Source organism: Acanthopagrus latus, chromosome 8, assembly GCF_904848185.1.
Source record: "Acanthopagrus latus isolate v.2019 chromosome 8, fAcaLat1.1, whole genome shotgun sequence".
Lineage (NCBI taxonomy): Eukaryota > Metazoa > Chordata > Actinopteri > Spariformes > Sparidae > Acanthopagrus > Acanthopagrus latus.
In genome coordinates this window covers 8,569,248-8,593,721 of record NC_051046.1, presented here as the reverse complement: position 1 = coordinate 8,593,721, position 24,474 = coordinate 8,569,248, and the positions used below count along the sequence as shown (strand labels likewise).

The 24,474-nt window shown below is 41.9% G+C and overlaps 2 protein-coding genes across 4 annotated transcripts; one reads left to right on the top strand and one right to left on the bottom strand.

Moving 5' to 3' along the window:
• Positions 1 to 2,291: 2,291 nt before the first annotated feature.
• On the top strand, positions 2,292 to 15,171 carry ttc23 (tetratricopeptide repeat domain 23). Of its 3 annotated transcripts, none has more exons than XM_037105812.1 (11): positions 2,292 to 2,472; positions 3,987 to 4,152; positions 4,615 to 4,738; positions 5,344 to 5,497; positions 5,597 to 5,722; positions 11,103 to 11,274; positions 11,439 to 11,544; positions 12,252 to 12,379; positions 12,634 to 12,783; positions 14,474 to 14,556; positions 14,693 to 15,171. In XM_037105812.1, the coding sequence occupies exons 1-11, from the start codon at positions 2,456 to 2,458 to the stop codon at positions 14,799 to 14,801; spliced, it is 1,335 nt and encodes a 444-aa protein (XP_036961707.1). In that variant the 5' UTR covers positions 2,292 to 2,455; the 3' UTR covers positions 14,802 to 15,171. The 3 variants fall into 3 exon arrangements, with proteins under 3 accessions (XP_036961707.1, XP_036961708.1, XP_036961706.1); XM_037105813.1 differs by lacking the exon at positions 2,292 to 2,472 and adding an exon at positions 3,429 to 3,787 and having other exon boundaries at positions 4,037 to 4,152; XM_037105811.1 differs by lacking the exon at positions 2,292 to 2,472 and adding an exon at positions 3,430 to 3,787.
• Positions 14,990 to 24,382, bottom strand: synm (synemin, intermediate filament protein). The gene is made up of 4 exons (XM_037105810.1): positions 23,442 to 24,382; positions 21,285 to 21,409; positions 19,589 to 19,668; positions 14,990 to 19,372 (listed from the first exon to the last, which is right to left on the bottom strand). Exons 1-4 carry the CDS (start codon positions 24,237 to 24,239, stop codon positions 17,298 to 17,300), a joined length of 3,078 nt encoding a protein of 1,025 aa, XP_036961705.1. The 5' UTR covers positions 24,240 to 24,382; the 3' UTR covers positions 14,990 to 17,297.
• Positions 24,383 to 24,474: the final 92 nt, after the last annotated feature.

The following is a 24,474-nucleotide window of genomic DNA, read 5'->3' as shown; positions in this document are numbered from 1 at the left end:
AGATGTCAGAGGGGTCTGAGTGACTCTACCCCTGTCACTGGGTGCCTGCTGTGAAAACAGCTCCCCTCCTTCCTCCCTCCCTCCCTCCCTCCTCTACTCACCCCTCCTCCCCTCTCTCCCTCTTCTCTGGACGCCAGCCTGACATACCAGACCTTGTTCGTTAGCACATATTTTTACCCACCGTTACTAAATTAGGAAGCCAGAGGGAGCAAATGGAGTGTGGCTGCCAAGGCAGAAGAAGAAGGGTCTGATCAGGCCTGGGTTTGCTGAGGGCCCATGCCAACCCTACCAGCTTCATTAAGAGCCACTTGGGTTGCAGAAATAGAAGCCCAACAGGGACCGGGGCCAAACAGAGCCCTGAACGGCCAGCCAAAAACTCACGGGACAAACAAACAAATAAACGGGCTGTCTCATGGCCTGCCAGAATCAACCGACAGCAGCCATCCCAAGGAGCCATAAGAAGTTATCTTGGGCAGTCTTGCACACAAAACAGGCCCTGCCCCGAGTTTAAAAGTGGTGACAGTACACACACTGCCAGCCCGATACAGAATAAATTAACCTAGAAAGCTGTCTCCGGAGACCAATTTCTCAAAGCAGCCACAGAGACGTTACTTCTTGTTTATCTGGCATGGAGTCTGGGCACTGATGTAAGAAAGGATATTTTCACAAGGAAATGTACATTTCCGCTTCTCGCTATTGGTATATAGTGTTAACAGGGGTACACAGACATTCCTTATCTGTATTTTTAAAACCGAGATTTATTTTTATTTCGAACAGCCTCTCAGTTCTTCGTCTGCATTTACACATACAATACATAATTCTATACTTGCTAGGAAACAGATAAACATTGTGCAACACTGTTTGAATTGTAAATTCTTCTGCGGAAGAAAAATGATTGTATAGAAAGGAAAGGATGTTGCTTTGTAGAAGATTTAATCAGTTTTATTTGCAGGAGATTTGGACAGAAGACAGAGCCTGTGAGCAAATATCATTCTTTTTTTTAAATCTCTGGCAGTGTAGTTTCAGAGAACCACAAACCATTATAAAAAAAAAAAACACTGCAGACACTGTGAAAAAAGGTTTTTTTTTCTGGGGAAAGATATTTTATAAAGGGTTAACAAACTATAGAAGAACCTCTCCCGGTTTGTTGTTCACCATTTCATCTGCGTGCCACCCCTCAACCTGTGCACCACTGTGACTTCAGCCCATTTAGCACCCATCCAGTAAAACTAATGAGCTGTTAGCAGCTGCCTTTGAACAACTTCGAGGTCACCGCTGCCACTCACATGCAGTACACTAACCAATAAGCAGTCAATATGTAGGCCCGGTTTCTGTATCAGATGGTTCTGATTAACTGACAGCGCTGCATATTCTTCTTCTATTCATCATGGTGCTTTTGATTATTTTGGCCCCTTGCTGCTATACCCGTCATCATAAAATACTCAACAGGAAAAATTATGATCATGTTTTACCATTTGTCAGACCGTTGGCATGTGAAGGCGACAGAATTATGGTTAACTAAAAATAAGAAACATCTTCAGCGCTCTGATAGAACATGAAATAAATGGTCTGATGTGTGCTGAGGACGCAGTTCAGATAATACTGGAAAAAAAAAAAAAAAAGAAGGATGAGCCCGGGGGTTTACATATTGCCAGTTTAGCACTTTGAAGTGTGCATGCCCTTAGGAGAGGCCGAAATCCCAGCATCACTTCTTGAAAGAGCCCAACAATATTACTGTGTAATTCTCCCTGGAGTACTAGTGTAAAGCCTCCATTACATCGAGGACCATTACTCTTGAGTAACTGTATACTGACATCTTGTGGTGATATTAGAATACTACAATCCATCCTGAGAGGGCTGGCATTAATTATACAATACTCAGGAAACTCTTACAGTTTTCCCCAATTGTTTAAACACAATTCCTGAAACACACAGCTATACAGAGTGTTATTTAAACATTGGTGTACAGTGTATCACGGCACTGTGAATATATCATATAAATATTGCATTGACACAATAATTGTAACTCACAACAGAGTCAGAAACTGAGTTGGAAAAACATTTTTTGATTCACAAATGCGAACGCACAAGACTATCCATCAGTGGAGGCCACCTGCCTTGCATCTTTCAGTTGTGTCCCTGCTCCAACACACCAGATTAAAATGAATGGGTCGTTATCAGGCTTCAGCAGAGCCTCATGACGAGCAAATCATTTAAATCAGGTGCGGTGGAGAAGGGAACCATCTAGCACATGCAGGGCTGGGGTCCCCTAGGAACAGATTAAAAAACACAGCATTAGATGACTCGAGCAGGCATTTTTTGTCATGATTAAATCCAGCACCCTGTGACCAACATGGTCAGATCAACCTGTTAGGGGACCTTGGTGCAATAATAAGATAATGGGCTCTTTTTTTTTTTTTTTTGTCACAGCTCTGTGCATTATGAGCCATTTTCAATGATTCCTGACCTCAGGTATGCTGTGTACAATTTGATTAACACAAATTAATAGAAGGGATTTTTAAACAACAAAGCTTTAAAAATCAAGATCCTAAAATCCAGGTTTCAACACATGGCCCTTTTTGAGATGGGGTCTACAGATCAGGCAATAATGGCCCGCCTTAAGGCTTTAATCATGTCATTTAATGTGATTTATCTACTGCTACATATTCCCTGACAAATGTTTAATTAGCCTGAAGGACCTACACACCCACACCGGGTTTTACAATTACTCTGGCTAATTAGACTCAAAGTTTCACTGGTTTGGGAATAACTCATGCTCAATTCACCAAACTTCATGAACCAATAATAATTTTAGTTGTTTGTTGCTTTTGTTTTGGACACAAGAGAATGTCACATGTTCACATATAGCACATTACAACACACAAAAACAATAAGTAGAATCCATGCCAACTCACCTAGGGCCTCCCAGTTCATGTCATGGATTTTCTTGGGAAAAAAGTTATTCTATTGAATTTAAAATTGATTTTTTTAAAAAAATTGTTCTGAACTTGCAAGAGACCCCAAGAAAGCTTGTCAACATGTATTTATCTAAATATCTGTTGCTGAATGGTTACAGTAATCAAATTAATACATGATCATTTCAAATCCATGGCATGAACTGGGACAAGTTCTGGATACTGGGTGAGTTGGCATGGGATGACCCATAGTGGTTGGCTTTAAATTAGCAGAAATCAGGTGAGAGCAAGAACCATTTGCAAGTAACATCTTAAATATAAAAGTACATTATTTCCTAGTGTACGTGTACTCACCTGAACACTTTTTCCACTTCTGTCGATTTACTTAACCGTTTTATTGGAATATCATTCTGTAAAACCAATGAAAGACATCGACGTGAAGTTATTTTAAGAACAGCGCCGTTCTTGAATGCACCCACTTCCATGACGTATGTTCAAGAAAGACATTCTAACACCTACTTCTCTCCCACAGCGACATACCGCAAGTCTGGCCTTAGGAGACTATCTCCTGCGAAGTGGCATGATTTTCGAACGAAAGCGTATCACGTAAGATATAAAAACATAGTTATAGATATACTTTTTAAGTTATTTCGAGCACAGTAGCGGACGAGGAGCAGCGCCGAGTTCACGCGAGATGACACGCAAATTGTAACCACGGTAACAACAACGTGAAGAACACAAAGTGTAGATGGCGCCGTCAACGATAGCTAGCTGAAATCACACATTTCTCATTTTAACTGTGTGTGATAAAACATGGCTGATTGTCACCAAACGACAAAAACACGACCCAGTTCCTCCGTGTCACCGGCTGAGTAAGTAAATTCTTCTCACTGGCATTTTTGTTTATCCCATGAATCCATCAAGGTAGATGTTAAAGTTAACGATTCTTACTATCCCGCATGAAGTCTTCATTAGAGGCTTTCAGGTGGGGTTGGCCTATTAAATAGAGATGCCAAATGTGTTTGTCCTTTAAAATGTGCCACAAACGTATCGACGTAACTTGTTTGACAGCATGGGGAGCACCGACGGGGGCGTGAACACATCTCCTCTGTGTGACTCAGGTGTGTTGAGTCCCTCACAAACAGGCTATGCACACAAGGAATTTCTTATGATGCCACCTGAAGGAAAGCTCAAACACTTTGACAGCCGAGCTCAGGCCCACGAAGACAACCAGGAGGTAGGCGCCATAACAAATCCACACTATAGACGCTGTTATGTTAGGTATTTTTTCATGAAGGTGTGGACAGATGTGTTTTCACTGCTTTCTGCAGACTTTGCTGATGCTAATGCAAACTGCAGCCAGTCATTGCCATTGACTCCATTCTAGGGGTCGATATGGCTGATATAGAAATCAAGTGGACTGGCAACTGATATTGGTGACCGATATTCATTTGCAGTAAGAAAATCTTTGTGTCAAAAAACAGTGATGAAAGTAGTGTTCATAAGTAAGATTGAGGTTCTTTATTAGATAATGATGTTCCATTTTTGCTGATTGCTTAAATTCGAGAAGCTGGAACCAGCGAAAACTTGCTATTTTTGCTTGATAAATGATTTGAACAATCAGTCATCAAAATTGAAGGTGACCCATTTTCTGTATTAAAAGAAGTGCTAATGACAATCATTTCCTGTATCTGCTCAGTTTGATGCCTGCATCCAGGACCTGGTGCGTTGCGTGGCTCTGACTAGGCTGGTGCATGGGGAGGGACATCTGAAACTAGCCCAGGCTCATGTCAGACTTGCTAAGGCATATTTCCAGCTCAAAGGTAATTTTGAAAACGTAATATGCTGAGTACATTGTACATTTTAACAGCAAATTATTAGATATATTTTCTAAAAAATAACCACAGAAGACACAGGCATTTGGCAGTCATTGAGTGATCACACCTGCTGTTTTACTTATTTTCATCCATGACAGGTGACTCATCGTGTGTTACAAAAACTCAACTCAACTCAACTCAATTTTATTTATAAAGCCCTTTAAAAACAGCTGCAGCTGACACAAAGTGCTGTACATAAAATAAGACATATAAAACAAAGAACAATATAAAAACAATAATAAACGATAAAACAATGTTAAAATAATATTAAAACAAAAACAGAAACAGAGTCTCATGCTGGATTAAAAGCCAAGGAATAAAAATGGGTCTTAAGACGTTTTTTAAAAACGGACAGTGAAGGGGCTTGTCTAATACATAACGGGAGGTGTAATTGTAGGACAGTCCTTCCAAATTACTTCTGCTTTCTATGATTAATCCATGTAGCCATCTATGAATTTATGCACTAGATTTTCATGTGGTTGAGATGTGTCCAGATTGAGAGTTAGCTTGCTATTCAGTGTACACTCATTGGTGTCTCTTTGTTCCCTCAGGTTGGGGACTGCAGGCCAAGGAGCACGCAGCCCTTGCAAGAGAGCAGCTGCCTTTCTGCTCCTCGGTCTCCTGCAGGGAAGAAAAGCTTGAGATTCTCATGTGTCTCCTGAGCATACACCTCACACAGGGAGCTGCTTCACTGACCACAGCCAAATATCCTTGCAGTGATGTGTTTAACATGAATTTAAATAATGGGAATGAACAGTAATATCAACTCAATTAACGAGCTGAGCAATGCCTTGACGCTCAAACTCTTGAGGATGCAGAATCCTCTTTTTTGGAGGCACAACAGGTTGTTGAGGAGCTTCATCAACGCTGTGGCATCAGCCAGGAAGAGAAGATAAACACAGAGGTGGAAATCTCCACAGGTTTATCCAGGTGCAGAAAATAACTTTGTGATTTTCAATTTCCTTTTAATTTTAGCAGCAGCAGCACACAGCATATTTTTAGATAACATAAAAGCCCAACCACTACTGGATTTTTTGGGGCCGGTATGAATGTTGGAAAGTAAAAAAAAAAAAAAATTGAATGAAGATCATTGTAAAAAAAAAAATATATATATATATATATATATATATATATATATATATATATATATATAAAATGATCTTCAAGTGTAGCTATCAAACACGTGACAAAGATATGCACAAGATGGAAGAAGTATATTTTAAAGTAAAAAATAACATGACCAAAAAAGAAATGAAATCACTGTGCACATATTGGAAAACATATATGCCATTGTCAGTATATCGGCAATAGGCCAATATCTAGTAAAAATAGAGGTAAATATACAGTAGACCGGAGATTGTAAGGCAGTATTTGTAGTAGCAGCTGCTGCTTTGTTTTTTTTAGCTTCGCTGCCTGGTAATCAGGTGATATGCTCTATTTATTTCCTGTGACTCTTGTATCATGTTCCGACTGATCCAAATGAATTGTCCCTATTCCCACTAGTGTCAAAGGTCAGGCCTTTTCAGAGGTTACTTAAAGTAGAGCCAGGATGGTTTCACAATTTCACAAGTTGTTATTATACATAATAATAATTGTTCTTCTCAGACTCTCCTAATTTCAAATACAGTGCCTTGTGTTTACAGTTGACCACAAGATGGCACTACATTCCTTCTTAATTGTATCTCGTGTTTTTTTTCTTTTTCTGAGAGAAGGGGTTTTTTTCGGACAAAGTTGTGCCGATAAAAACAACATTATTTCATGTTCTCTTATAAACAACAACTTAAGGGTTTTCCCCTCCTGTTGTCCAGTCCACTTAGCAGTCAGCGTGGGTGTTTTGTCGTAATGATGCTCAGAGACCTGCTGGGTGGGGTTTCTGCACGTCCACTTATCCAGTCACTGCTCAAGCACAGGCACAGATGGGAGCGGGGCTTTCCTCTTCCTTTTTAAAAGCATTTCCCCCCTTCTCCATACAGTTTCTGCTTTCTTCCCTTTTTCTTTCGCTCTAGCTTTCTCTCCCTCCTTAATTATTAACCTCTCTCACCTCATACTACTCTTAGACACTGCTTTTATAGACTGGTTTACTCCTTGAGACGCTGCAGAGCCCTTTATTTCCCTGTTAAATGCCAGCTGCTTTGTTTGCTTCACACCATTTCCATATTATTGATTTTGCGCCTACCAATTTACAACGTGCATTTGTAACCTGATGGTGGTATTGACAGCAGAGGTCCCAGGGCTCAGGGAAAGATTAAAGACTTAGTGGATCATGTTGAAGAGACCGAGCACACAGATCGAGTGTAAGAGCAACTGATAGCCTGGGAGCTGTGGAGCCTGGCAACTTAGAAAATAGCAGCCACTTGTCATAGCTTAGATCGCTGTGAGTGAAATTAGAAACACAACCAGGAAATGAAGTATAAACTTACCTGGGTTGAGGTCATCCCACTACTGTGTTTATATTAATTTGTATCATGTTAAAGGGGAATTCCAGTATTTTTAAACTTCCCATGTTTAGATATTTTTTACATATAAATGACTAATAAACAGAAAATTTTTTGAAATCAGTCCAGTTGATCTTTGAGGGCAACTTTGCAGTCGAAGTACATCCACTTAAAGTGCTTGTTTTTGTCACTGACAGGCTGAGATTGTTATTTTTACCATCTATTGGATCCCTAAAAAATAACTTTTTTATGAAAGAGTCAAATCTGAACCAGAAACCAGAAACAGAAGCTATGTTGCTTTTGCCAAAATCCACCAGACTCCATTTATATAAACATTCATTCATCTTGTTTTTTCTTTTCATTGTTACAGAAATCCTTATTGAATATTACATTTCTAAAGAGAGAAGAGGCTTGTTAGATCCAAACTTTTTCCATTTCTAACTATTTGAATAAAGAGTTTATTTTGCTGTTTTGGCTCCATCAATGATGTTTGCACTCATTCAAAATGTTGGTATTGTTAATTATACCTTTAACATGAGTGCATGTATCATCTGTAAATTTTGTGGGATTACAAATCCCAGTAAAATGTGAGTCAGATCATTAGACAATCTCACAATGTTTGTGTTAAAAACAAATTTGAAAGAACTGCCCTTGTCTGAAAAAATAGTATATAAGTAGTATATAGTATATAGTATATAAGACAGTAGCAGAGTAACAGTGTTTCAACGAGGAGCCCATCTTACAGGAACACTCATGAATGTAAGTCTTTGTACATTTGACCCCATGTTTTGAAGACCAGCTGAGAGGTAAAGAGGAGCAATATTCCTGCTGCCTTTACAGTAAACAGTCCTTATCAGCAGCTGAGGTGAGCTACACCCACAGGAATTCGTAAATGATGCCATCTTGGTCTGTTTCAGAGAGTCAGAGTTTGTTGACATGATGTGTGTAATTGAAAAAATGTGCAGACTCTGGCTGGTGTGTAAGCTTACTAAATCTCTTTTGTTGGGTGATGACTAAGAATTTGGCATGCTTCTAAAAGCTCTGTCAGTCAACACTGTTGTGATGGAGGGGAATGTTCCCACCAAAGCCTGGAACAATAACCCAAGCTCAGCTCTCTTACAGATCCCGGTCCAAACATTCTGCCGGGTTTTCGATTCACACTCAAGGTGTGCACTGACAATCAGCCAGATGGGCACTTTGATACAAGGAGCCTTTATTGTTAGGTTTAAATGTATTGTGTGGGTCTTGGCCACGTTTGCTAATTTGGCTTAATTTCTTTGGTTCTTTTTAACTGCTATCATAAATCTACGTTTAAGCTGACAGATTTTATTCAATTAAACAATTTGAGAATGTGTTTAATAAATTATCTCTTGAGTGATAAATTCCAAAAGATTCTTTCATATTATCCCACCCTAAACTTAATTAACATGCATCATATTAGTGTCAGTGTACTCTCTGTTTACCAAATATGTGTGGAGAGTTTGCAGAGTTTGTGCTGTTGTGGAAATCAGCAGCCATGTCCCCTATCCTTATAGTATATGTTAGCTATTGACTAGATTCAGACATATACTGCATTCCAATTCTCATACTACTTAAGTTTTAAAAAGATTCAGCCCAGCTATGCCCCAATACATAGTGCGTGCCAACAACACCAGGATGTCCTAGTGCATCTGGTTGCATTTTTGCAGTATGAAAGCCAGCATGCTTTTTTGGCTATTCTGACCCACAATCCTCTGCACAGCAGAAGATATGTCACATTGACTGAGGCTCTGTAAGAGCACAAACCGAATACAGCTCAAACTGCATTCTTTTTCTTCCTACTTCAAGTTTCACTCTCGTCCTTGAGTGTGGCCTTCATTTTGATCTCCGTTACAAACTGTGAGGTTTCATGACTGCATCTTGCGTGGTTGTGATGCTGTTGTGCTGAGAAAACCTGCCCACAGAGAGACAGACAGACATATAAACACCTGGCAAATACCTGATTCTGTGGTAAAGGGTGTGTCCAGGATCACGTTGTGTCATGATGGGAGTAAAGTACAGTTTGTGATTTGGAGTGCAGCTATAGTGTAAATACTCATTGCTGCTGTATGGTAATTAGCAGTGTTATTCTTTGTTTAGGATCCACAGTCTGCTTGTTTTCCATCCAAAAAGGTAGCTCTTGTTCCAGATATAAAATTGTCTCTGATTAGTTGGCTGAAATAAAACCAGCAGGGATTTCTATTGTAAATGGCAACAATTGAGTCACTACCAATGAGACTGAGCAGGTAGTATCCACCTGGGGGGAAACACTATAAAAAGCCTCATCAATCGGTATGCCATTTGTGTAAGGCACCCTACAAACTTTTTCTGGAGCAAGCTGTTCTGTTTTGTCCCTCTGTGTTCACTTTTGCTTGGCCTTACTGTGTCATTTTCCGAGTAAAAAGCCCAGAGCAAACTTACATCAACCATGTTCTGGAAACGTTTACAAAAGGGGCTGTGTGGCTTGTTTGGCAACAGATCTTTGAATCCTTGATTATATTAATTCCCTGCCCTGTGTACTCTTAGTTGATTTCAGCTGGATGTGGCATATTACTGTTTTGCCAGGAAGTGTGTAAGGATGCAGAGTGAATGAGAGGATAGAGGGGTATTGTCTCCGTCCGTCCATGCAGGCAGAATGGCAGGACTCAAGCCATGCAGGAATGTAGCTTGGCTTCAGCTATCCTTGCTGCCCTAAAAGGACCTGCAGTGCCTGCCCCATGAACACTTATGGGAGGGGCAGTCCGAGTATCCATCATTGCATGTTAGGATGATCTTGGATTCATGGGAAAATCCGAAGAAATGAACCTTTGCAACGCTTGTGTAACCTGTGCTGCAGGCTTTTAACCAGTGAGCCATGAATATCTAGATTCATGTGGTGCCAGGATGTGAGCGTAACCAGAAAGAAAGGCGTGTTGGATAAAGCCTTAATTGACCCTGGTTTGCATTCTGTAGGTAAATGAATTGTCACTCAGACAACTACAGACAATGATGCTCCACACAGTGTGGCTGTGGATAGACTTGATTTGTGAAAAGGAGTTCCCTGTACCACTGTGTGACAGCCATATAGCCAGAGATTGTACAGTAGCGAGCACTGTGTCCTCTGAGAAAGGCCGTCCCCTTGACTGGAGAGCTGAATTAAATTTAGAGTCCATTAGATTGGTTGAAGCTGTTAGCCGGGCAGCCTGATGGATCCAAGGTCCTTGCAATGGTTAATGCAGCCATCGTCTCATCCTCTCTCTCCCTGACTATACTGCCCTGTGGAAGCCCTAGCAGCTTTACAGTCCAGTATGACAGGAAGTGAGTGTCTTTTAAAAGGGCAAAGACATCATCAGCAAAATATGTGAGGCCTAAGAATTTTGTACACATTGTTGACGAGTTGTTATAGATGCACAACTCTGAGTTTGAACACACTGCAGAAGTTTTCCATCAGAGTCTGCGGGGCTGTAGTTAAAAAAAAAAGAGAGAGGACCAGTAGCGTAACCCTCAGTCCCAGAGGAGATGGTTAAAGATTTGTGAAAGGAAGCAGCCAAAAACAGTTAAAAGGCCAATGTGCAAGCTTTCCCTATTATAGTCTGCACTCCACCAGGCTTCAACTGCCGCCTTCACCACTCTGCTGGGTCTGGGGTTGGCTGAACACCAAGCAGTTTCTTCAGTGATGTAAAACAGCCTGAAAGTAATGAAGTGCAATGCGATGGTTTTAGTGTTATGCTCAAGTATACTTCGGTAGAGACTAGCACTACTTGAAGCGTTACTCACTAATCATTACTCCTCCCTGCTGCCTTATATAGTAGGCTGAACTGGTCACTATCTTTGTTTGTTGTTCTGTCTGTGACAGGCTGTCCATTTCTGCTCTATAGGGTCTATAGGAGACAGAACAGACCAGAGGACGCATTAAGCCGGTGTGAAAAGTCTTTGCAACTGCTGACGGACTGCGATCAGTTGGAGAAGACATGTTCTGTCTATAGGGACATGGCTGCTATCGAGCAGGACAGAGGTCATCTGGACAGAGCCATAGAGCATCTCACCAAGGCAAGAGGCACATCACTTGCACATCACACACAGCTCTTATCTTACATAAAGAAACACATGACGGTTTCTTAAGAAGTTGCCAGGCTTTGTTGTTAAGGCAGTGTTCCAACACCTCTTAATTTTGATATGTGATCTGTCTTATTTCACGTGGGGGTTTCTGCTAGGCTCATGCCATTGCTGTGAGTCACAGCCCAGAGGAGCTGGAGGGGGCTCGGATCTCCCACAGCCTGGCCCTCATCCTTTCTGCTGCAGCAGAGCACAATCACAATGGTGAGTTTATGCTCAGACACAGGCCAGTCCCGAGCAACGAGGGGTTAATTTGGATTTGAATATCTCGTTGTCTTCCTATATGTCAAATTCTTTGTGATGATGTTATGGAAACCAGACTCATAATAGTCTATTGAAGACGAGTTCAGGCCTGTCGTCATGATGTCAGCTATCTTCAGGCAAATGCAGTATATGCTCCATGGTAGTTACATCAAGCATTACATCTGGAAATAAGACAATAAAAAGGATTTATGCAGAAAAATCTAAAAATGAATTTGTTGCATTTACATTTGTAATGAATAGTCGATTAATCAGTAGGTCAATCAAAAGAATAAATGCAAACTATTTTGATAATCTATGTAATAATTTCCATAATTTCTAAAGCAAAAAACATTTTCAGCATCTAAAATGTCGGATTTGGCCACTTTTTCGTGGTATGTGATAGTCAATGAAGAGTCTTTGGATTTTGGACTGTCAGTGAAACGAAAGAAGCATTTCGAAGGTGACACTTGCTCCTGAATGAGAATTTTATAAACTGAATTATTAATTGATTAAGGGTTAGGGTTAAAATAAAGTGCAGATTATTTGATGATTAAAATGATTTAATTAGTTGCCATCCTAACTGCATCAGTTATATAGCAGCACATTTTGCAGTATTCTTGATTAAATTAACCTGAATCATTTGTATGTTTCTCTCCATGCCGGTGTAGAGTCTGCAGGTCACTACTTTGAGCAGAGTCTAAGTGCTTATGAGAACTCTGCAGGTCCACATGATCCAGCCTTTCTCAGTGCTCAAGATGACTACTGTCGTTTCCTCCTCTTCAATGGCCAACAAGAGGTCACACACAATGTTACCAACATAGAAATTTGTAGTAACAGTGAGGCAGTGTCACAATACTAATAGACAAACAATATCTTAGACATTTAAATTTTGTAATGTTTTTTGCCAATTATATTTTGTTCAGAGAGCAGCACCTTGGAAACGCCCTCAGTATGTGATTATCTGGGGATTTATTCCACCTGCTAAACAGGGTGTGGCTCTCACCACAGATGGCAAGTGATAGTTTACCTGATTTTACTGTACCTGTGCAGAGATGCATGGAGATCCAGAGGGCTTCTCTTGCTACAAAGAGATCTACATTCGGTGAACTGAGTGCTGAGGTTGCAGACACGCTTCAGCTCATAGGAAGTGTGGAGATGACTGAGGGCAGGATGAAGCTGGCTCACAGGACCATGACAAAGGTAATCACAAGTTCCAATAGACAAACGGCACAGCTAATGTTTGTCTTGGCTGCAACCTGTAAATTCATATTAGAGATGCCAGGCAGAGTAGAAGTTACTGTTATCAAACACTGCCAAAAGTATGTGGGAGGATTTAATAAAAGGCCAGGAGTCAGCGGGTGTGTCCATCTACACCAGTGAGATCCCTGTTCAAAATATACACACAAAGAGTCCCTGTCATGTTGAGATGAGCTATTTTCCGCCATCGTCCCTGAAGCTCAGTGCTATCAGACTCGCAGGCTAATCTTGGAAGGGTGCAGTGTGCAGAGCCGTCCTCCCTGGTGTAAAGTATCACACGGCGTGACTTTGTGTTTCCTCAGTCTGGATGGAGCCTGACAGATGGGCCACACAACTTTGGAAAGAGAATGGCAGTCTGCTAACTGCTGTCAATTAAAGGGACACCGACCCCAATTAGTGTGCCGTGCAGTTAAGTCCATAGAAACAAAAAGTGACATTCGTATGCCCTACAGGAAAGCTGGATTGAATAGAGAGCAGCCTTCTACTTAATTGAATCATGGTCCTGGAGATGTTACTGCGTATTCCTTATGTAACAAGTGTTTTTGTTTTTCACATTCAGTTTTGCAACACATGTTTGCCATATGAGCTCAATTTTGCCGCCCGCCAAATACACTACAATAGCTTCTTCATGCTTGTAATTACATGCTTGTAAGTAAAGGAGCCTGGTTGCTATGTTGATTTGTTTTGACAGAGGGGCTCCAAGTCCCCCTCTGCTCTGACAGGGCTCGTCAGGGCTCACTCTCTCCACACCGACTGGTAACCTTTCCGAAGTACCCTGACACAGAGCAGATATGTCGGGACATTCGTTTCCTGTCATCGTGACACAATCCTTACTTACTCTGACTGAGTAAGTTGTTTTTCCAGAGGAAACCTGGCTCATGCAGTAGATACAATACGTGAGAGTTACTACAAAAACAAAGCGAACAATAGCACACACACTAACATACAGTTGACATTTCCCTCTCCCCTCTGTAGTGCTGCTGAAAAAAAAGGCCTTCCATTACATCAACCTTAGCAACGGTGAAAACATGCCAAGAGGCCAGATGGATCTCTTCCAGATTACATAGTGTTTTACTTTCCCTGGTGAAGAGGAAAACTTTTCTCTTCCACTTTCCCAACTTTAACAAAGTTCTCCTCACATTTTTGATTATTACAGAAACAGCAGGCACTCGTTTATTCTGTCCGTTGCATCGCACACACATTAAATTACTTCTGTTTTTGGTTAGACTTTTCTGTTTTTGTTAAATTGCTCAATATATTTTAACGTCACAGATTTAGGCAGTCATTGCTCACTCCTCTCACTGGATTGGACCAAACTAAATGAGGAATGGAAAGTGACTCAGACAGCTTCTTTAATTTGATGAGATAACAGCCTCAGATTCCTGGGTTGTTGATTTGGAGTCCTCGTAATATATCTAGCAAATCCCCCTAGTTGACCTGACACTCCGAGTGGTCAGCACAGGTGTTATATAAAACTTGGGACAGCTACAGTGGTTATTTTGGGATGTTTAGTGCTTTCCCATGTTGCTAGGAAGTGTTTATTCCCCCTCTTGAGTATGAGTTACACCTCTCATCTTCCACGGACCACTCACTCTGCTGTTGTTAATGTTTTTTCTTTTTTTTTTTCTTGTAGTGCCTGGAGATTCAGAGTTTGTTGTATGGTCTTCAACACATGAAGACAAAAGCTACAAAAAAAGCTGTTGACATGTTGTCTCGGTAAATCTACATGACTACAGTTGATTGTATTTAGTGGTATGATTACAGTAGAGGAAAACGCATACAAATAACAAAAAAAAAAAAATGAAATAAAACTCATGTTTCAGTAATGCAACCATGTATGTATGTTTTGCAGGGCACCTGAGGTGGCTGAGAGACAACAGAGGCAAGGTAGAGAGAAACCTCACACATTCTCAGTCTTACCATCCAGTGGCAATGATGGGAACTCTATGTCTGATTCTTAAAATTTTCTTTTTTTGATTGTGTCACCACAGTAACTTTGCTGGTATGTTCAAAAAACTGCTGACATAAATCTATGTATATATCTGTTAGATAACACTGGCTGCTACCAGTGCAAAAAACTAGCCACTGTCCACTGGCAGCACAATTTTTGGTGTCCTTTGTCAGCTTTCAAGAAATACTCACACTCAAAAAAGATTCTCACAGTAAGTTTTAATTATGTTAAGATGTAAATCAATTTCCAAATGAGGGCTCGAACCTTTTTAAACCAAAGCATGACCAGTTGTTAAACAGAAATCCTTATGTCAATAAAGGTAAGGATGTTGGGCTACATGTAATAATCATTTGACTCATTAAACATTGTTCATACATCCATGAAGTTTCTGTTTGCTGAATTTCTCATGCTGTGAAATGGCACATGGTATCTAGATTACACTGCTTCCTAACAACAGTTCCTTGTTAAGCCACAATTTAAGTGCACTGATATTATGGTTTTGTTTAAACTGGCAACAGACACATTTTCTGTTTAATGTACAATTATGAAATAAAGGTTTATGCGCAGTGTGACAGCAAATAAACAATCAGCATTTAAATTGGTTCCCTTTAGGCTTCACTGTCACTGTATTTTTTTTCTGCTACCGGGCATGAACTCTCCCAGGAAAGGGAACATTTACTTAATCTAATCTAAGTTACTTATTTCCAGATCAATGAAGTTATGTTTTGTCATGTGTTGTTGTTTGCAACTCTGATTAAACTATCAATTTTTTTCAGCGCCAACAAAAAGACCATTTGGAAACACTAGGGGTCAGGAAAGTTGTCTCTTGCCACTTTAAATTGTTACCATTTGCAGATGAGCTCATTTTATGGGGATATGCTGAATCTGGGCACTTAATGGAACAGGGCGTTTTGAACATATTCATAAAAGCTTGGCATGCTAAACATTGCACATTTAAATGAAAGTGTCAAAAAGCTAAGCAGTGTAGTCATCGCCCAACAGTCAGAAAATGTAAACGTTGCAGCCAATGTGGAGAAACATGTAACAAGACTGTAATCATAGTGGACCGTTTCTGAGCCTGATACTAGTACACAACCCTACAAACTCAAATAAACAGTCAGTGCCACTAAGCTGATGATCCAAAAATAGTCACGGTCATGAGCACACCCTTATGTTAGAGCAAAGGTGAATCCTTCAAGCCAACGCAGTGATAACCAACATATGTCTACGAGCAAAAGGTGTCCAGTCAAGACATACTGTACATTAAAACCACATGTGATGATAATGTCTTTCTCAATGATGAATCATTTAATTTGTTAAGATTCTGGTACTTCTTTTCATTCTTTCATCTTTGACAGTCATTCTATGAAGTTCATAATGGTACAATTCATCATTTTGAATTCCCAGCTCCCCAATCACTTGTTCAGATCAAAATGTTAGGAAATTACAAAATATATGACAGTGATGGTTACATTCCATGTACAGACAAACCTTTTTCACAGCAATCACACTGACCATGTAATCCAGCTTTGGTTATGTAACGGACAGTTTTTTTTTCTGATTAATCAAAATGTGTAATGTGACTTTTGTTGTGAGTAAAGTAAAAATTAACTGCAAATACTTAAAATTGTTAGTAACTGAACAACCACTTTTTTCTTTCATATTCACTTGCACTACACCTCGATTTCAGCATTTCAAACTTTCTTAAGACAATTATTTTCTTCTCTAGTCCCACTGTAACATTCTCAGATCAACTATATTCTGTGCACTTCACTGACTACTGTGAAAAATGAACTACTGTGTTTCCAGCATATATACTAAAATCATACCATTTGGCAGCGGTGCGCAAGTCAAAACTAAAAGCCCCCAGTCTGCAAACAGTGCACAGCACCTCATGACCCTTAACTATCATATGCTGACTTGACTTAAATGTAGACCAAGTAGATTCAACAACATGGCAGACACAGTCGTGATGTGATCGGGTGCCGTGCAGAGTGGGATGTTAAAGCTGTACAGCACAGGTTAGTAGAAAAATAGAGAAATATAGAGAGAATAAACAAACCTCTTGGAAGATAAACAGCAAACTATATAAAACATAAAAACATTCCAGCGCAGCGCTCCGTCAGTACTGAACAAAATAAGAATTTGCCACAATATGTAGATTTTATAATTCCAACTGAAGTTGCCCATATTAGTTAGCATTCAGTATTTGTAATAGCAGTACTGCCACAATTATCAAAAATATGTATTAATTTGGTTATTCTGACTGATGAACTGAATGAGTTGCAGGTGAGTACTCCCAAGTTACATGCTAGTAAAAGAGCGCACTAAAATCAATTAGATATCTAATGTTTTACTGCAAAACTTGCAAAAACTGCAAACAGCTTTAATGCCGTGTGTGTGTGTGTGTGTGTGTGTGTGTATGTGTGTTTGAGTGTGGACTGCTGCATCAGAAAAACCTCAACAAGTAACATTGGCAAGTTTGAAAATATTTCTGACTGACTTCCTAATCATCTGTCGGGCTTTCCAGGTAAACAATTCTTTTCTCTTGAGAAACCTTCACCGGGGTCTCCAAGATCTGAGATTGCCGCTCTTTCTCTGAGGCCGCCTCAGCATGGCTGCCCTGTGTGTCCATCTGGAAGGTGAAGGACTTCTCAGATGGCCCCAATTTAATATGTTTCTCAGTGATTTCAGACACCGACTCTCCTTCTTTAGTGAAACCTTCAAACTCTTTACCATACGCAACATCTTCTTCTGTGGAGACTCGGACACTGTATCCTCCTGCTCCACCCTGGAAGGCTTTCTCAAGCCCAAGGTTAGAAGATCGGAGAGCTGCCATGATCTGGTCTTCGGAGAGATCATCTCCTGCCTCCAGCAGCCCAGAGTCTTCCAGGCTTTGAGACACATTTAGCTCTGCGACTATAGTCATGGTGCCATTGTCACTTGACTGTTGCACTTTTTTGATATCAACAGCCACATTCTCTGGACTTTCACGACTGACTTTGGTGAGGAAAGCCAACTCCTCCTTCAGTGGACCCGACACTGAGCTTTGTAGCTTCTCTAGAGCTCCCTTCAGCTGCTCTTTGGGCTCCAGGGAGTCCTCTCTCAGGAACTCAAGGACTGACTCTTGCACGACGGGGGAGACCCGAACCTCTTCTTCAATGATACACTCGGGGAAGCTCTCTTTGACAAACGAGCGATCACCTGACGTGAACTTGTAATCATCACTCTCCTCTACAATCACTCTTCTTGGGGGAAGAGCTTCGTCTTGATAATACCTCTCATCTGACAGGTCATCTAAGATTCCGTAATGTCCGTATGAGGTAATGCCGCCACCCTCCTCGGCTTCAGAAAGATTATCATCCGGTGTGGAGACAAAATACTCGTCGGGCTCTTGATCCTGGGAGAAATATGTCGGTTCAGCCTCTCTAGAAACCTCTTGAACTTTCACAGATCCGCCCTTGCTATGATCTGGATCTGTCATGGAGGTTTTCGTGGCGTCACCATCACTCTTCTGAATTTGGGCGTCATGGGGGATGTTTTCTAGCTCCTCAATTTGGAAATATGTTGAGGAGGAGGGCTGATAAAAAGTAGATCTGGACTCCTGTTCAACCTCAATCTCCTCATCACTGTAGGACTCCACCGGTTCCTCGATGATTTCCACATTGACAGACTTATTTTCCAGGTCCTCGCGTCCCTGCAGACCACTCAGCAGGTTCTTAATCATGCTTCCCGTTGCTGTGTCCTTGATGTCCTCCAGTGACACCCTCTTGACCCCTAGGCCCAGCAGCTCTTCCAGTGCTGTGTCCTCAGAAATATCCACCTCCTCCTCCACTTTGGACTCCAGCACGATCTGTGTCTTAGTCGTGCCGTCCTCCAGCTCAGTTTTCTCCACGTGATACCTTACCTTCGATTCTCCTGAGGAGCAAGCCTTAGCGTCCAAGCCTGCGGGTTTTATCACTTTCTCGATGATCTCCTCCACAGACACCGAGTCCAAAATCTTTTTCTCACTTGGGCCACCCATGGACTCGGTTTTCTCCTCCTCTTTGACCTTGCCTTTCTCTTTTTCATCTGACACTTTCCATTCGCTTTCTGTCTCAGTTTCAGTGCTCAGGCTCATCATTGGCGGTGACACCACTCTCACTGATTTTGTGTCAGTAGTGGAGGACTTGATGAGCTTGGCTTGGTTCTCTTGCTGAGAGACCTGTTTGATTTTCACTGTTTTGTCTTCTCCTGTTGTTCTCTGCGCATTTTGTCCAATTTGGTTTCCTTTCTGGCTTATTTGTTCATCTTTGGCAGTGGCAGAAGCGGCAGCAGCGGCGGTGGTGGGGGTGGCAGAGACAGAAGTAGAAGCCCGAGCTTTGGTGAATGAGATCATGTCCCTTCTGGATGCGGGACTCTCATGCCGAGCTCTGCCTGCAACTGAAATAGGAATGACCCTCGAGGGACTCCTGGACCCGGAAGGAAACACGGGGGATCTTCTCAGGTTTGAAGCTGGCGGTGTATACCTGACGTCAGTATGTTGTCTGGTGGTTAAGGTGGAAGCTCGTGGAGTGTAGGGCTGGGCAGGCATCCTGATTTCTGAGGCAGAGAATTAAGCAGCATGAATTATTCGACGGATACAACAATGGAATCGTTGGACATATTAGGTAATGTGCTTATTCCTTTTCTTGGCATGTGATGGTAGCACGAAGGCCAATGAGCATTTGCCAAATGTCAAATAGATCCTTTAAAAGCTGTCTTACAAAGTACTCTTTAGTCAACATGTAACAACAATAATACTTGTAAATACTGTACCTATTACTCTTTCTCTTTGGTGTTGATTCGCTCTCCTGTGAGCATCTTGCAGACCCGCTCTCTCACCTTCCAAAAGAGCTCTGAACAAAACAGGAGACAGGACAAAATTCCTTTTGAAGACAACAGCAAATAAGTCATTGTAAATCACTGCTTATCCTCTGTTTCAACACAATTATTCATTCCCATATATAGAAAAAGGAAAATCGAAGACAAATACCTCACAAGACGTTCTACATCACTCAGCTCTGCCATCTCAACCCTCTCAAACTAAACGCAGCAGGCTTACAAGACAGTGTGGTGAGCCCAGGACCTGACCATATAGGGTGGTAATCACCAAAAATACAACAAGCCACTATCATGTAATAAAGACCTTGCAGTAATTAGCTTCAGCAGCTCACCTTCCCTTGGCCATGGTTCAACAAAACCTACGACCGATTGAGCAGAGCAAAGTGTTATCAAAGAAGGGACAACCTCTCTGGAGAGTGCCTTCTGAGAGACTGACCTAAAAATATCAGCTACAATGCAGGGCGGTCCATACTTCCCCGTGAATCCCCGAGCAAAAGCTGACTCGTGACACAGACAAAAACACTTGTCACGGCCACGTCTCCGAGCAAGCATTCCGTCTATTCCAACGATTCACAACAAACCTTTTATGTACCAGCAGAGGAACTGCCATATAGAGACACACTGGAGTGGAAAATCTTCAAAACAACTTCCTGGGAATAGGCTCAATACTAATGACATTTCGGTAACAACTTAAACAATTGTTGAAGACTGTATAGTAACCTGGGATACGAGGCGAGAGGGAAGTTACATAAACACGGCTGCATACGAAACCTTCACGCAGGAAATACACTGCCGGTATGTTTGTTACCTGTTTTATAATTAACTTTGCCTTTCAGCTAAAATAGTCTTGTTAGTATGTGGCTCTGTTGGGAGCATGGCAACTTGGCATGCTGTGCTATTACAGGACATGAAATGCCAGATATAATGTGTCCTGCTCCGTAAACATTTAAAATAAACCACAGAGAATGTTTAAACCAATCTACTTTTCAGTGCGAGAGTTCAGATCAGACCACTTAGTGCCAAGACCGGCAGGAAGCAAGCAGCTGACTTCCTCTAATGTTTCTCGATGAAAGCGCTAATTAAGCTAAGAGTCGTTTCAGTGAGTGCGGGGTGGCTGTCAATCTGTTTTTGAAAGCATGGAAATATTCACTGAAAATGGAAGATTTGCCTGCAAACTTTTAGAGTTTCTTAAAGGTAGAGAAGGCAATTCTGGAGAAAGATAGATGATTGCTGAGTCTCATTCCCAAGTCCCAACGTTTTTGGGTCGGTATCTGGCCCGAAATTCTAACCTGAAGCATGTGATGACCTGAATTGCCTTTTTTACCTTTAGGTCATGTGAGTGCACTCTCACAGAAGCTTATACTTCTTGAACCAGAGAGCACCAAACCCTGCCACTTAAAACATAGAAATACTCTCATGAGCCCTGTTAACGGAAGACATTTTTACACATATAAATAATATGTGTTAAGTTAATGATGGATGAATTCCATTACGCTGCCTTGGTTTAAAGGTCTTGTGACTTGTGCAGCTCTTTTCCTAATATGACAAGTCAAAATATCTGCTGTGCAAAGGACAAGTTCGTTTAGGAAACTGTTTTGAGTCAATACGTAAATGAATAAACCATCATCACCTGTAGGCAGCCACCTCCATGCCCAGATCCATCTTCACCTGGAGGAGGTGCTGATGCTCTCTCATCTTTTCTGCAATGGTGTCAGCCATCACGTTCCTCTCGCGCTCCAGCTGCTCAATAACCATCTGCAAGAGAAAGACGGAAAAAAAGGAAAAAGTTTTCACTTTGCACATAATTTAATTTTACAAGTCTGCGGTCTTTCCATTTTTTTATGTTTATCCCTGCAGTTAAACTGAAAATACTGTAATCATTCGGCTCCCTTGTTAACCATAAAGTTTGTAACCACTTTTTATTTGACTGCAGTCTACAGTAGCTGTTAACTTGGTCAGTCTGTGTTGTTTCTGTTTTGAGTTTATTTATGCCGACTTGTAATGCAGAGAGATAGTGAACACTGATCACTTCCTGTCCTAATCAAATCTGATCCCATCAACAGACCAGATTATTCACGTGGGACCCCTTTTATCTTACATCCTGACGCCGTACAACAGACATCATGTCCAAATCTATATTTTATCACAGGGTTAAATGCGAGAACTGTGTTTTTGTAAAGAAATCGAACACCCCCACAGTGCACAAACAGTGTAATCATTGGCAACTGTCTGACCTGCTTACGGCTCCATCTTTAGGAGGCTAATAAGGATTTGTCAGTCTGACAGCTAATTGGTTTAAGTGGTCGGCGTAATCTAGCAGCCGTAAAGTACTGAGGAAGGTAGACTGTCTTTTCACTACTCATGCTATTCAATCCTTTAATACTGAGGTCAGATGTTGCACGCGAGATCCAATGCTTTTTACAGTTAAAGGAACACAACCGTGTCAAGCAGCACTTACTGTTGATAATGTCATTAATGTTTTGTGGTGGGGAGAGATACATTAATGTCAGGGGCGAAATCTACGGCATGTGTGTGCTTTCAGGACAGGCTGAAGTCAGAATGAGCCGAGTTCCAGGATACAGTAGGTCAGGTCACAGCAGTACAATGGTTTCAGAGTACACCGCTGTATGAAAACTGATGCTACTGTACTGTGTATTTAATTCTACTGTTAATTACATGATTAAAATATGTATATTTTAAGTTGAGATTTTGTTCAATCAAAAAGAAAACCCTCTGCCTCCATTTCTTTCAGTCATTGTTACTGATGTTGATAATATTATTGCACTCAGCAGAGTGCATACCTCCGCCAAGGCGCAACGGTCCCCTTCAGTTCAATCAAGCCTTATCCAAATATCAAATAAAACATATTTAATCCATGAGATCTTAATTTTTATTGGATCTGCACCTCATTGTTCTCAGACACCAGCCACCTGTGTAGGCCTGATTCTTTTCATCCGGATCAATCCATTTTCCCCCGAGAATTTAATTAAAATGACGCCCTGTCCCCGGATCCATCCCTCCATCCAGATCCACACCCATCCTCCCTGTGAGCATCACTGAAATCTGATCTGTAGTTTTTGTGTAATTCTGCAATAAAACCAAACCAAAAACAAAACATAACCTTTGGTTTATGATTGTGTGTTACTGGGACACCATGAAACTTGAGTTCTATCAATATACATCGGTAGGCCGATATTATCCACCGCTATTGGTGTGTCACGTATATATCAGTGTCTACTATATGCTGTGCAATATATGCTGATAATTAACCTTTTTTGAGGTTTTAATTTGGGAGAAGATACTTTATGGTGATTAAGAATTATTACTGAGTGCACTGATGTTTTGGACATTAAAGTCTGCTGCCTCCTTTAGTACATATCTTTGTCACAACTGATTGACCACTGCCAAGAAATGTGTGTATACGACTTATATATTTGCATAATTAAATATTTGACTCCCTACTATCGGTTTTGACCCCAAAAAGGAGCATCAGCCAACTTGAAACCATATTTTCTGAGACCTCAGCCACATAACATCAACAAAGTTATTCCTATCAGAGATGTCAGCCTGGACTGTGATGCTGTGATAATTATCCACATAATGTTTTTTAGTAGCAGCCGCTGACAGCTGCAGCTGCACCAGAGCCTTTACAGAGCAGTGGGTGTGGCAGCTCCAAGAGGGAGCAGCCTCTCCTCTCTGCTGTGGCTCAGTGCGATGCAGAGGACATTATTCATTTAGATGCGCACGTTTATAATGTCAGATTATAATGATAAACTTCCCCCTTTACCTGATATTCAGTGCAGTCCACGCGGAATTTCTCGTGCATGTGCATCAGTTGCTCCTCGAGGTGCGCCTGGAACTGGCCTTGGTTTTCCGCCTCCGCGCGTAATTTATCCAGCTCCGAGGCGTACAGCACCTTCTCCCTCTGCAGGTCGCTCAGCATCGCCTGGTCCGCCCTGATCGACTGCTCCATCTCCTCCACCTTCTGCTGGTACATCTCAAAGGTCTCCATCCACCCTTCGGACACACCCCGGGCGTACTCCTGCACCTCCTCCACGGAGGCCGCCGGAGGCCCGCGATAAGTTTGCGTGATGATGGGCACCACCCGGGACTCCACCTGGCGCCGGAGGAGGTCCATCTGCTGCCTGTGCGCGGTCTCCATGCACTGATACTCGTTCTCCAGCTGGATCAAGCGCTGCTGGAGTTCGGTGTTGGTCTTGTGAGCGTGCTGGAGCTCCTTCTCGCAGCCCTTCAGCTCGCCGCTGATGTCCATGCACACCCCGGTCTGCTCTTTGCACAGCGACTGGACCATCTGCAGCTCCCGCCATAGCTTCTCCCTCTCCACCTCGGCCTGGGACTTCTCGAACGACAGCTGCCCCACCATTCTCCTCAGGTCCCGCATCTCGCTCTTGTACTTCGGCTCCCGCTCCGCCGTCCTCGCCTGTCTCAGCTTGTTGATTTCGGTGATCAGATGCGCATTTTCCTGCTCCAGTTGCTTCGTCCGGGACAGATACTGGACGAGTCTGCTGTTGAGCTGCTGCAGTTGCTGTTTTTCGCTCTCAAAAGTTCTCTTGAAAGGCAACATCGTGGCTTCTGATCATAGGAATTGTGCAAAAAAAAGAGTTTAGAGAGATGTGTAGATGTAGGAGGCAAGTTGTCCCGGCGTCATCTGCGTGTGCGTCTGTGGGCTCGACTGTGATGTAATATGCGACCAGTGGCCTTTGACAAGTGCAGGAGGAGGAAGAGGAGGAGGAGGAGGAGGAGGAGGAGGAGGAGGAGGGCGGGTCCTGCCTCACAGGATCGTCCCAAACGAGACCGAG